Source organism: Neoarius graeffei, chromosome 2, assembly GCF_027579695.1.
Source record: "Neoarius graeffei isolate fNeoGra1 chromosome 2, fNeoGra1.pri, whole genome shotgun sequence".
NCBI lineage: Eukaryota > Metazoa > Chordata > Actinopteri > Siluriformes > Ariidae > Neoarius > Neoarius graeffei.
In genome coordinates, this window is record NC_083570.1 from 99,716,420 (window position 1) to 99,730,421 (window position 14,002).

Here is a 14,002-nt window from a genome sequence, read left to right on the forward strand (position 1 = left end):
TATTTTAATTTCTGGGCTTTAAGTGTCTTAATCATGTATCTTTACCAGAAAAGAATCAGAAAATAATGTAATGCTGAAAAGGACAAATAAGCAATATCAAAACGGTCTAGTGACCAAGCTGTAGTTCAGTAAATTGCAACATTGGGACAGAAACATAATAATAATAATAATAATAATAATAAAGGACAGAGTATAAATCATCTGTTGACCGAATGTTCAAAGTTGGCACAAAGAGAATATAAAAGGCGACATGATAATGTAGCAAGAATAGTTCATTGGAGATTATGAAAGAAATACAACCGAGAATGTTCCCATGTATGGTATGAACATGCACCAGAAGGTTGTATGGAGAATGACCGTGCAAAGATATGAATATCCAGTGCAATAACACGATAGAAGCCACTAATTAGCCTAACCTGCATGTCTTTGGACTGTTGGGGAAACCGGAGCACCTGGAGGAAACCCACACAGATACGAGGAGAACATGCAAACTCCACACAGAAAGGCCCTCGTTGGCCAATAAACCCAGAACCTTCTTGTTGTGAGGCGACAGCGCTAACCATTACACCACTGTGCCACTAATAATACTAATAATAATAATAATAATAATAATTCTGGCAGCATGGTGGTGTAGTGGTTAGCACCGTCGCCTCACAGCAAGAAGGTCCGGGTTCGAGCGCCGTGGCCGGCGAGGGCCTTTCTGTGTGGAGTTTGCATGTTCTCCCCGTGTCCGGGTGGGTTTCCTCCGGGTGCTCCAGTTTCCCCCACAGTCCAAAGACATGCAGGTTAGGTTAACTGGTGACTCTAAATTGACCGTAGGTGTGAATGTGAGTGTGAATGGTTGTCTGTGTCTATGTGTCAGCCCTGTGATGACCTGGCGACTTGTCCAGGGTGTACCCCGCCTTTCGCCCGTAGTCAGCTGGGATAGGCTCCAGCTTGCCTGCGACCCTGTAGAAGGATAAAGTGGCTAGAGATAATGAGATGAGATGAGATAATAATTCCATGATATGAATATGAAGTGGTGGCACGGTGGTGTAGAGGTTAGCACCGTCGCCTCACAGCAAGAAGGTCCGGGTTCGAGCCCCGTGGCCGGCGAGGGCCTTTCTGTGTGGAGTTTGCATGGTGTCCGCGTGGGTTTCCTCCGGGTGCTCCGGTTTCCCCCACAGTCCAAAGACATGCAGGTTAGGTTAACTGGTGACTCTAAATTGACCGTAGGTGTGAATGTGAGTGTGAATGGTTGTCTGTGTCTATGTGTCAGCCCTGTGATGACCTGGTGACTTGTCCAGGGTGTACCCCGCCTTTCGCCCGTAGTCAGCTGGGATAGGCTCCAGCTTGCCTGCGACCCTGTAGAACAGGATAAAGCGGCTAGAGATAATGAGATGAGATGAGATCCTCTGATTGTATACCGCTAGGATATTAATTGTAATGGTGAGTGTAAGTGATGATGATGATTAATGAGGAGGAGGAGGTAGAGGAAGGGCAGGAGTATCACAGTGCCTGATGAACTTGCCTATAGCCTGTCAGGCAGCTCGGCTCCACTGCAGTGCACTTCAGCTGAACCCTGGCGCGCGCGCGCGCTGAGCTCCGGCACCGTCGGTGCGCGCGCATCCGGTGCTCTGTCGGGCAGAGCAGCAGCACTCGCCTGTATGTCCACCAAAAGCCGACTGTCCAAATACCATAAAAGGGTGTCCGTGCCCGAGGATGATGATGATGAACAGTGTTGGAAAGAGGAGAACGGCGGTGTGGATGCACGTTACCTGAAATCCGTGAAGAGTGCCAGAGACGCGCCGCTCTACTACCGCTCCAGCATGTGAGTAGCTCCCAGTCCCAGGCAGAGTAGCGCCTCAGTGTCAGGAAGGATGTGATCTCTCTACACTGCAAAAAATGATATCTTAGCAAGTGAAAATATCTTGAAAATAGTTGAAACGATCTAGTATTTCCTTTTATAAGAATACAAGGCACCAATTCTGAGATTATTAAACCTAGTTCTAGATTGCAACCAATTTATTCTAAGATGTCTGATCAAGTAAAAATATCTGTCCATGCAGCAAGATAATTTCACTAGTATTGCGTAATTTTCTCCTTAAATTCAGTTTTCAGTTTTTTGCAGTGGACCAGACTTCATCCGTGAGGATCAAAAAGTGCACAGATGTTGAACAGCTGTTCGTGGAAAGTTATTTATATATATATATATATATATATATATATATATATATATATATATATATATATATATATATATATATATATAATGAATAATTAATGAGAGAACTTGACTTTTGATCCAATGTGAAATTTATGATGTGTGCATGCAGTTGTATCAAAGATCTGGTGTGGAAGATTGGGCTAGTTTATTCATGTTCATCATCATCATCATCATATGTTATGATTGTTGTTGTTATTCTTCTTCTTCAGAAAAAAAGGAAATCCCAATTTTATGTCTTGTTATATGAATTGTTCTGAATAATGCAATTAATGTCGTGTGTGTGTGTGTGTGTGTGGGGGGGGGGGTGCTCTTGTAGGGACATATGACTGGTCCCTGCAAGATAAACTGCTTTCAAAGGTAAAAGGTTTGGAAACGGTTTCTTTTTGGTTACTGATAGAGTTAGATTTATATGTAGGCATTACATTATTTTAGTTGCATTAATAATTATATGGGGCGGCACGGTGGTGTAGTGGTTAGCGCTGTCGCCTCACAGCAAGAAGGTCCGGGTTCGAGCCCCGTGGCCGGCGAGGGCCTTTCTGTGCGGAGTTTGCGTGTTCTCCCCGTGTCCGCGTGGGTTTCCTCCGGGTGCTCCGGTTTCCCCCACAGTCCAAAGACATGCAGGTTAGGTTAACTGGTGACTCTAAATTGAGCGTAGGTGTGAATGTGAGTGTGAATGGTTGTCTGTGTCTATGTGTCAGCCCTGTGATGACCTGGCGACTTGTCCAGGGTGTACCCCGCCTTTCACCCGTAGTCAGCTGGGATAGGCTCCAGCTTGCCTGCGACCCTGTAGAACAGGATAAAGCGGCTAGAGATAATGAGATGAGAATGAGATAATAATTATGTCAATAGAAAGTCACTAGAAGGACAGTAAGACAAGTGTGTGTGTGTGTGTGTGTGTGTGTATATATTACTCACAGCATTGTTTATATACTGTGTCAGCACCAGCATACTGTATATATAAAATATTTAAAAAGATATATTTTAAAATTGTTTGTGTCTCAGATATACAGTAGTGTGCAAAGGTCTTAGGCACATGTAAAGAAATGCTGTTGATCATAATTGGCTTAAAAAATAATGAAATGAAATGTTTCAGTCTTTAAAAAAATGCTATAAACAGTAAGCAGTAAGCCATAATAAATGAAACAAAGTCAATATTTGGTGGGAGATGAGTTTTTGCTTTTAAAAAATATAGTAGTCTGAGGTACAGTGAGTGCAGTTTGATAAGGAAATGATCTGTAGGTTTTACTGAGCATCTTACAGAACCAGCCACAGTTCTTCTGGACACTCTGACTGTCACACTCGCTTCTTCATTTTACACCAAAAACCCAGCAGCCTTCATTATTTTTTCTTTTTTAATCTGAAAAGTGATCTCTTATGGAATATGCTGCTCAGATACAAACTTTTTTTTTTCCTGTAATGTTTAATTTTGTGCTGGAAAATGAAACAAATGTTTAGACTCAAATGTTTTTGTCCTGACTCGATAACGTAGAAGTCATAAAATAGAAATCTATAACAAAGTTTGTATGAAAAAAAATAGTGTGCCTAAGACTTTAGTGTGCACAGTACAATATGTTTTTTTTAAAACTGAAATCAATTAAAACATTTCATTGTGGTTAGCTATTATAATATAATGACTATAGCCAAGTTTCCATTGCAGTGTTGCACAAAATAGAACCAATTTCTTTTAGAGAGAAAAAAAAAAGTTGACAAAAAGTGAATGGTCTGTGTTTCTTCTGAGCGATGTTATGCGATTAATGCTGGGTTTTCTCCTCTGATAGTCATTCGGATCTTCGAGACCTGATATTTGTCACTGGATTTTGATTGCATCACCAGCAAGAGCCATGGTAGTGCTTGACTGAATGCGAAAAATGTTTTTCCATTTCAGTTTTCCCAAATATTGCTTTGAAAATATCATCTGAAAAAACATCTCATGCAAATGTATTAACTTTTTTTTTTTGCAGTATTTCCGAGTGCTTTTTCATGGAAATTCCATTAACGTTTTTTAGATCACAATTCAAATTGCACATTAAGCAGGTTATTGGAAACCTGGTTTATAGTGATGATAAGAGTTAGGTTGATTACAATATACAGTCTTCACTTTATGTCTCTATAGATTCCCACCATTTTTAGCACATCATGGATCTTCTTATAGCTCTGTTTATCTACCTGTGTACCTCCTTCCTCTTCTGCATAATGTGTGTAGTCTGTTATTGTGTAAAACACCAAGGCAAATTCCTCATATGTGTAAGATCCTTCGCAAGATAATTGATTATGATTTAATGTTTCCTCTAGCATTGCTCCAGAACCTTTTCTGGCACTTTTAAAAGATAAAATTAAAAACATTAAATCCTTCTTTAGTTAATACTGGTTATCTGGTTTACTTTGTATAGACAGCAGTGGTGAACCGTTACTATTAGAGCTGGGACTTGAGCTCAGCCAAAACTTAGCCAGATACCAAAAAAGCAACAGGGCAAAATATTTTGCAAGGGATTCGCAGCAAGCTGTCAGGTTGCTCCGTTGTGTCTAGCTGTCGATGTTGATTTTAAAAGTAACTCAGTAAATTACACAGGGAAATGAATACTTAAGTCAGAGTCAAAAATACTGGGGCAAGCATGCGTGGAAGAAGAGTCTGGAGACAGAAATCTTAGTTTCTCGGTCGTTAGCCTGTGCTACTTGCTCTCGATAGCACTGGATTGACTGCTTTATTAGCATTCGCTAACACTACTGATGAATGCTACACCGGTTGGAAGGTGACTTCACTGCGATGCTGATGGCATTGATTCTCATTTAAGCTCGCGTTGGCCTTCGAGAAAACCAAGGGCAATACATTTTTGGTCCCGCCTACTATAAATCAAAATCTGATTGGTTAATTCATCTGTCACTTCCTACATAAACATACACTGCCATGGCCTTCTGTCACGGCAATGAAGTCCTAACCAATGAGTGAGCCAGTTCTAAACTCTTCTCAGCCCAGAGACAACAAACAAAAAAAAATCTCATTGGATAACTCGATTTTAATGTTTTCAGGACAGTAACCCTTTCATTTCTGAAGCAAATGTGATAGAAGATAAGGCTGAATTAGAATTAGAAGAGAATAATTATAATGAAATTATTAAAGAATGAAAGCAATTAAATATAACATTTGAAATGCCACGTTTGGGCCTTCTCTGAAGGTTTAGAAGGTCCTGACAGTTCCTTTCTGATAAACAGCCAAAAGGTCTTGTTTCTGAATGTTTTCATTAATTGACATTTCAAGTGATCACATAATAACATGATTCCCAAGTGGAGAGTAAATTAAGTTCACTTTTACTGAATATTGACTCAGCTAATTAGCATCAATAAGAAGCTCTTAAATGATTCTCAACAACATTTCAGAAAACATATCAAGGAAATACACATGGATTGAATGTGACACAGTGATAAGTCTAGGGAAGAGACAAGGGACAATTTGATAGTCTGTAAATGATCTGTTAAAATTGAATAGGTACTGTATGTGTATTATTGGACACTCTCTAAGATTGGTAAACACGTTTCATGGCATGCAGCGTCGCACTTTCCCAGTGTCGTCTCTTTCCCCTTTGAAATAAATTTATAAATAGAAAATATTGATTGTCAAAAAGTTACAACGTTTGATCTTGGCTTAATAAAAATTGACTTCAGTTTGTTTCGATGTGGCTCTCTGAAAGATTTTCCCTTTGGACACTGAGGGTTAGGCTTAGCGTTAGGGTTACTGAGATGAGGGTTACAGGTAGGAGTTATAGATAAGTGCATGTACAGTAACAATAACAGTAACATGAGCAAATGGGAATAACATTCAACATTAGAATTATACAAGAGTGAGTATGTTTGTTTAATATGCACTACTTTCTAGTTTCTGGTTGAGGGAAACTCAATTCTACAACATTGATATTACTTTGGCACCTCTAACAGCCCTGTGCTTGAATTAGATTCTGCCTCACTTGTCACTTCGGATGGATGCATGAGCCAAAATGAATAAATGTGTATGTAAATCTACAGTGGTGCTTGAAAGTTTGTGAACCCTTTAGAATTTTCTATATTCCTGCATAAATATGACCTAAAACATCATCAGATTTTGACACAAGTCCTAAAAGTAGATAAAGAGAACCCAGTTAAACAAATGAGACAAAAATATTATACTTGGTAATTTATTTATTGAGGGAAATGATCCAATATTACATATCTGAGAGTGGCAAAAGTATGTGAACCTCTAGGATTAGCAGTTAATTTGAAGGTGAAATTAGAGTCAGGTGTTTTCAGTCAATGGGATGACAATCAGGTGTGAATGGGCACCCTGTTTTATTTAAAGAACAGGGATCTATCAAAGTCTGATCTTCACAACACATGTTTGTGGAAGTGTATCATGGCATGAGCAAAGGAGATTTCTGAGGACCTCAGAAAAAGCGTTGTTGATGCTCATGAGGCTGGAAAAGGTTACAAAACCATCTCTAAAGAGTTTGGACTCCACTAATCCACAGTTAGACAGACTGTGTACAAATGGAGGAAATTCAAGACCATTGTTACCCTCCCCAGGAGTGGTCGACCAACAAATATCACTCCAAGAGCAAGGCGTGTAATAGTCGGCGAGGTCACAAAGGACCCCAGGGTAACTTCTAAGCAACTGAAGGCCTCTCTCACATTGGCTAATGTTAATGTTCATGAGTCCACCATCAGGAGAACACTGAACAACAATGGTGTGCATGCCAGGGTTGCAAGGAGAAAGCCACTCCTCTCCAAAAAGAACATTGCTGCTTGTCTGCAGTTTGCTAAAGATCACATGGACAAGCCAGAAGGCTATTGGAAAGATGTTTTGTGGATGGATGAGACCAAAATAGAACTTTTTGGTTTAAATGAGAAGCGTTATGTTTGGAGAAAGGAAAACACTGCATTCCAGCATAAGAACCTTATCCCATCTGTGAAACATGGTGGTGGTAGTATCATGGTTTGGGCCTGTTTTGCTGCATCTGGGCCAGGACGGCTTGCCATAATTGATGGAACAATGAATTCTGAATTATACTGGCGAATTCTAAAGGAAAATGTCAGGACATCTGTCCATGAACTGAATCTCAAGAGAAGGTGGGTCATGCAGCAAGACAACAACCCTAAGCACACAAGTCATTCTACCAAAGAATGGTTAAAGAAGAATAAAGTTAATGTTTTGGAATGGCCAAGTCAAAGTCCTGACCTTAATCCAATCGAAATGTTGTGGAAGGACCTGAAGCGAGCAGTTCATGTAAGGAAATCCACTAACATCCCAGAGTTGAAGTTGTTCTGTACAGAGGAATGGGCTAAAATTCCTCCAAGCTGGTGTGCAGGACTGATCAACAGTTACCGGAAACGTTTAGTTGCAGTTATTGCTGCACAAGGGGGTCACACCAGATACTGAAAGCAAAGGTTCACATACTTTTGCTACTCACAGATATGTAATATTGGATCATTTTCCTCAATAAATAAATGACTAAGTGTAATATTTTTGTCTCATTTTTTAACTGGGTTCTCTTTATCTCCTTTTAGGATTTGTGTGAGAATCTGATGATGTTTTAGGTCATATTTATGCAGAAATCTGGAAAATTCTAAAGGGTTCACAAACTTTCAATCACCACTGTAGGTGATGAGCAACTATTCTTTAGGTGCGCAAGAAGGCAACTGGACTTGCTTGAAATTCTTGAAGATGTTACACCTCTCATCCGAAAGGCTTCTTCAGTTCTGTCTGACTAGTGGGGAGTTCCAGGTATTTATCCTGTAGTGGATCTAAAGCAAACCTAAGGAGAACTGTTGAGGTCGCATGGGTTGTTGACCCTCTCAGTCATCCTGTTGGTTGTTAGGGTCACTAGAAACCAGGTGTGAATGGTGTTAGCAGCCGAGAGGGTTGTTAGGGTGATCTGTGGGTTGTTGGTTCTCTCTGCCATCATGTGAGTCACTGAAGTCAGCTGAGTCTTGGTGTGGATGTGTATTCAGTTTTCTGGGTTTCTGCGTTTTTATGGATGTATTCAGTTTAACATCTTCAAGGATTTCAAGCAAGTCCAGTTGCCTTCTTTAGCACCAATGGTTTACAATGACCTGGATGACTGAGAACCCTCACAGACAGCAACTACTCTTATACGGACTGACCTCTGAGGGTGCATTGCTCTACTCACACAAGTTTGCACATCTATGCTTGATCAGGCACCAGAATGATCCAGCAACCAATGGGATTGTCAACATGGTAGGGAGTTAAGCAGGGTTTGATGGGGTAGGCATCACTGGGCCCAGTAGTGGAGCGGGCTACTTTGAGTCCATCAGCAGATCAGGCATTTCCACTGGGGCCCCTGGCAGAGCAAATGGCTTTAGGATAGTCGAACTGGGGTATTAGGAACCTTTTATCAGAGCAGGTGTCTTAGGTACCTTAGTCAGAGCAGGCAACCTTTCAGTCTTTGGAGAAACAAGAATTTTTTTGGCCTTTGGAGGAGCAGACTTCTAGTTGGCCTTTGTTTGACCAGGTATCTTGTTTTCTATGTGGACTCATGGCAGAGCAGACCTCTTGTTTGTCTTTGGAGTTGCAGCAATTTTGGGACTCTTGGTAGAGCAGGTGTCTTGGGTAGACATGGTGGTGGAGAACATGGTGATCAGGGTGGCTTAGGGTTTAATGGCAGAGAGGGTGTCTTGTTGGCCTTTGGGGATGGAGGCATCTTGGGAATCTTGGTAGAGCAAGCATTCTGACACTTCTGGTGGAGATGTCTGTTAACTTTAGGGAATGCAGGTATCTTGGTGCAGGAGGTGTTTTGGAACTTTTGGTGGCGCAGGTGTCTTGGAACTCTTGTTAGAGTGGGTGTTTTGGTATACACCATCTAAAGCATGGTGATAAAACAACAAATTTGTGTAAAGAATATGGTATCCCAAAAAATTCAATTTTAACTTTTAAAGCAAAAGAAAAAGAGCTCTTTGTCTATAATGGCAATCAAAAATGATGGGCTGAAAAGAAAGATGTGACAAGCAAACGACAGCGAGTGTGACTTATTTCCTTTACTTCAGAGTGACTTATTTCCTTTACCGGCCACTTTATTAGGAACACCCATCCACCTGCTGTTTTATGCAGTTCTCTATTCAGCCGATCCCTTGACAGCAACACAATGCATCAAATCATGCAGATACAAATCAAGAGCTTCAGTTAATGTTCACTTCAAACATCAGAATGGGAAAAATTGTGATCTCAAAGTGTGACTTTCTTTCACTGTAGCATGGGTGTTGGGTTGGGTCAGATGGACTGGTTTGAGTATTTCAGAAACTGCTGATCTCCTGGGGTTTTCACACACAACAGTCTCTAGAATTTATGCAGAATGGTGCGAGAAACAAAAAACATCGAGTGAGTGGGCGACAGTTCGGTGGGTGGAAATAAACGCCTTGTTTATAAGAGAGGTCAAAGGAAAATGGACAGATTGGTTCGAGCTGCCAAGAAGGATATAGTAACTCATAGCAACTCTTTACAACTGTGGTGAGCAGAAAAGCATCTCAGCATGCAACAGCAGAAGACCACACTGGGTTCCGCTCCTGCAGCCAAGAATAGGACTCTTAGAATCAAGAACAAGTTCCTATTAAAGTGGCCGGTAAGTATATGTAAGTGAATTAAATGTAAATATAAATCAAATGCAGTTGGTCTTGTTTTCCATAAGAGTGAATGTTTGGTGTGACAAGTGGATCCATTTCAGTATTATGGACTTTTGGGTATAACAAACTATTTGGACGCCCCTGAGGAGTTTGTTATAGCGGGGTTGCAGTGTTATAATAATGATTCGAAACAAGCCAAAGGCAAACAGAAAATAACCTTGCTGCTTGTGTATCAGGTGTTAGGTACTCTCCTATGAAACACTTTCATATCTCTAGCTCTCATCTGTTGATCATCAATTCATTTTCTCTGTCAGGGTGTAATATTGTTTCTCTGCGAGCCTGCATATGATAAAAAAAAAAGTTAATCATATGTGGGAAATGGGAGCATGGTGCCTTGTAATACATCAATACACCACATCTCATCTCATTATCTCTAGCCTCTTTATCCTGTTCTACAGGGTCGCAGGCAAGCTGGAGCCTATCCCAGCTGACTACGGGCGAAAGGCGGGGTACACCCTGGACAAGTCGCCAGGTCATCACAGGGCTGACACATAGACACAGACAACCATTCACACTCACATTCACACCTACGGTCAATTTAGAGTCACCAGTTAACCTAACCTGCATGTCTTTGGACTGTGGGGGAAACCGGAGCACCCGGAGGAAACCCACACGGACACAGGGAGAACATGCAAACTCCACACAGAAAGGCCCTTGTCGGCAGCTGGGCTTGAACCTGGACCTTCTTGCTGTGAGGCGACAGCGCTAACCACCACACCACCGTGCCGCCTCAATACACCCCATGCTCATTAATATTATTCCTACAGCTCACTTACGCTCTGTAATATTGCACTGGCATTCATTACCTTCTTCCTGAATGAAGCCGACATCATGAGCTTGGTTTTTAGACGTTTTTGTGTTGGTATGAAGAAGCAAAATTAAAAATTTAGTCAAATTTGCTCATGTGAGCTTGGAAGACTGATTAAATGGTAGGTTGAAGTGAGTAATTAGCTTCATGAATAGTTTCAATCAAATCATTTTTCACAGAAATTAGGTCTGTATTTTTTTTTTAAATCAAGGTCTTATTTTAACCTTCTTGCCTGTTTTCTCACAGACACTCACATGATTTAAAGCTGTGCTGAAAGACATTTTTCCCCAAAGACTCATGTTTCACTATGAGTTCAATTATTTATGTGTGGTATCTAGAGTTATTCTATCCACATTCAGTGGATATGAGCAATGGCATGCTCTGATTGGCTACTCTACTACTAGGATATCAGCTTATATACCGTGAGTAGAGAAAAACAAAATGGCGGCGCGTGTTGCTGAACCAACCGAGGACGAAATAAAAACTCTACTTGAAAACAAAACCCCAAAAACTGTTATCAAGTATTTAAAAGAAATGGAAATAGCTAAAAGAATATAGGTTTTTTGGGTTTTTTTCCCCCTCCAATATCTCCTGTTCCAAAGTCTAGCCCAGTCAGTGACGGTAATGTACCTTTAAGTTGGTTTGCCAACCACCAAAAAAAAAAAACTAAAGAAGAAGAAAAAAACCCCAAAAATACAGAAAAAAGCAACAAAATATGGAACGAAAGTATTTGACGGTAAGAACATATCTTTTTTTATTTTTCAAGAATTGCGACTGTCATTTTGCCGGTTTGTTTACATTCTAAGCGGAAATAATTTTCTCAGACGTTTTGTATATAGTTTTTATTTATCAAATTTGCAAAAAATCAAAATAAAAATGCTCTGTTTTCTCAAAATCCAGTGAATGCGGATAGAATAAAACAGTTATTCCACTCAATCTCATCATACATGGGTTATAGACAACTTGGTGCTACGCGCCTCATCAGCTGTCAGCATGTACGACTAAATTTTGTGGAATAACTGTCAGTGACCCTAACCCATAACTATGTCATTGCTTGTTTACAGCAATGCATTACGGGTGATACCCAGGGTCAGCTCCACTATATTGTTTACTTTCGCCTTTGTTAAACACTGCATTGTTGTGTCTAACCGGTTTTAACCATGCCACCTAAAGTGAATTGCTGTGTGCCTTACTGTGTCTCCACAACAAAGAGAACATGGAATTTGAGCTTTTATCAGCTGCCAGTCGAGAAGAAGAGAAGAAAAAAATGGATAAATTTAATCCACAATGAAACCCTTCGAACTGAATTGAAATGGACAAGTGTTTGTAGCTTACATTTCTCTGGTGGTAAAAAGACAAACTTAAACTGTGACCCAGCAATATTTCCATGGTCTGCGGAATGGCCTTCGGTTATAGAAGATTATAACAATCGACACTGTTCATCATCTGAAACTAGCGATTTTCCAAAGCCTGTAAAACAAAGAAGCATTCTTCGGCCTTTGCCTCTCAACGTGCCGAAGCACTTGGCAGCTGAACGAGCCTGTCAGACCGATAAAACTCCCAAACCACCAAGGGTTCTCTTTCGGGTATGGATAATGTTCAATGTACCTCACTAGTGGCATTTACTGAAGTAAATGCATTTATACTGAACATGACATGGCGGATCAGCGGGTTTCCAAATATATTTTTGTAATGTTTCCTGATATCAAGTTTTATTTAACTAATCACTCATTTATAAATGTTTTGATGCTGTTCATCTGGGCCCGGGATCATGAAGCAATCTTCGACAGTTGATTTTCATAATCCTTTCCCTTACTGCATCTGTAACTTTCATTGTGTTAGATCAAGATTAAGTACAAGGTGAAGATTTCATTAGAACAAAACTCCTTAAAAAATGGTAAGGAATAACTGAAGATTAAAAGAAACAAATTTAGATTTAAGTCTAAGATTGCTTCGTGATCCCGGGGCCTATACTCCGGGGGGGTGTTTAAAAAAAAAAACCTTCTCACCAAGCTTGATTTGAATTCCGATTTTCCTGCTGTAAACCCTTGACATGTTATCCACCTCTTTAAATCACCGATTTCATTGTCTTCCACGACAGAGCACGGCAAAATCGCTCCTCTCACATCGCTCTCACGTAAAATGAATCTGACATCTGCTATATTGTTCAACTGCCGACCCCGGCTATCCTCCATAATGTATTGCGGTTAACAAGTGATGACGTAGTTATGCTATTAACAGTGAGTGTTGGCATAAAAGGAAGATGTTACCACTGATCCGGCTGTATGGATGCATTGTTCAGGTAGAAGACAGACTGAGAGAGAGTGCTTTCACTGGCCATAGAATTTGACTAGTAAAAAAGCTTTATTTACATTTACTGATTCATGGTGAGAGAAATCATAATAGCTCCAAAGATATCAGCTAATATGGACCCAATGGTAGATGAGATTAAAGAATTCTCTCAGATAAGAATAAATGTAACACTCACAAACCTTGTTATTTGTTTATTTGTTGTGTGTTAAGCTAATATCAGCCACAAAATATATTTTTTTTAAATGCCATCAAGGAATCAAATACAGCAGAGTGGTGGTGCAGTGGTTAGCCCTGTTACCTCACAGCAAGAAGGTTCTGAGTTTGAACCTCATGGTCGACGGGGGCCTTTCTGTGTGGAGTTTGCATGTTCTCCCTGTGCCTGTGTGTGTTTCCTCTAACAGTCCAAAGACATGGATTAGGTCAGCTGGCTGCTCTAAATTGCCCATAGGTGTGAGTGTGAATAGTTGTTCGTCTCTATGTTAGCCATATGGTTAATTGGTGATCTGTCCAGGGTGTACCCTACCTCTCACCCGAATTTAGCTGGGATTGGCTCCAGCTTCCCCCATGGCCCTGAAGGATAAGCGGTATAGATAATGGATGGATGGAAATACAATGGATTATCGTGCTGTTATATAAACAGTCAAGTAAGGAGTGGTGTAATGCCATTAGCACCCCAGACTTGAGTATTTTCTTACACCTTTATAATCTGAAGTCTTTTATTACTCTTATGCTATAAGAGTAACTTGATGGTATGGACTCCAGTATCCCCCACAGTCCAAAGACATGGAGATTCAAACATGCAGAACAGATCCGCTGTGGCAACCCCTAACAGGAGCAGCCAAAAGAAGAAGAAAATACTACAGCAATTTGATACCAATAACATTTTTATATTCTATTTTTTTTTTACCTGTTTATAGTTATATTTAACATTGTGGGAAAAAATCCATGAACTCCATGAAAAAAAAATAGTTCTTACTACCACCTACTTATCACAAATTTCTCTTATTCTCTCT

General features: G+C 40.4%; 1 protein-coding gene across 1 annotated transcript in view; it reads left to right on the forward strand.

The window, feature by feature from the left end:
- The first annotated feature begins 1,646 nt into the window (after positions 1 to 1,646).
- The window catches only part of trpc3 (transient receptor potential cation channel, subfamily C, member 3), a 153,255-nt gene continuing 140,899 nt past the window's right edge, over positions 1,647 to 14,002 (forward strand). The window contains exon 1 of the mRNA XM_060915280.1: positions 1,647 to 1,810. Coding sequence (XP_060771263.1) covers positions 1,647 to 1,810 — 164 coding nt within the window. The remainder of the gene's footprint in view (positions 1,811 to 14,002) is intronic.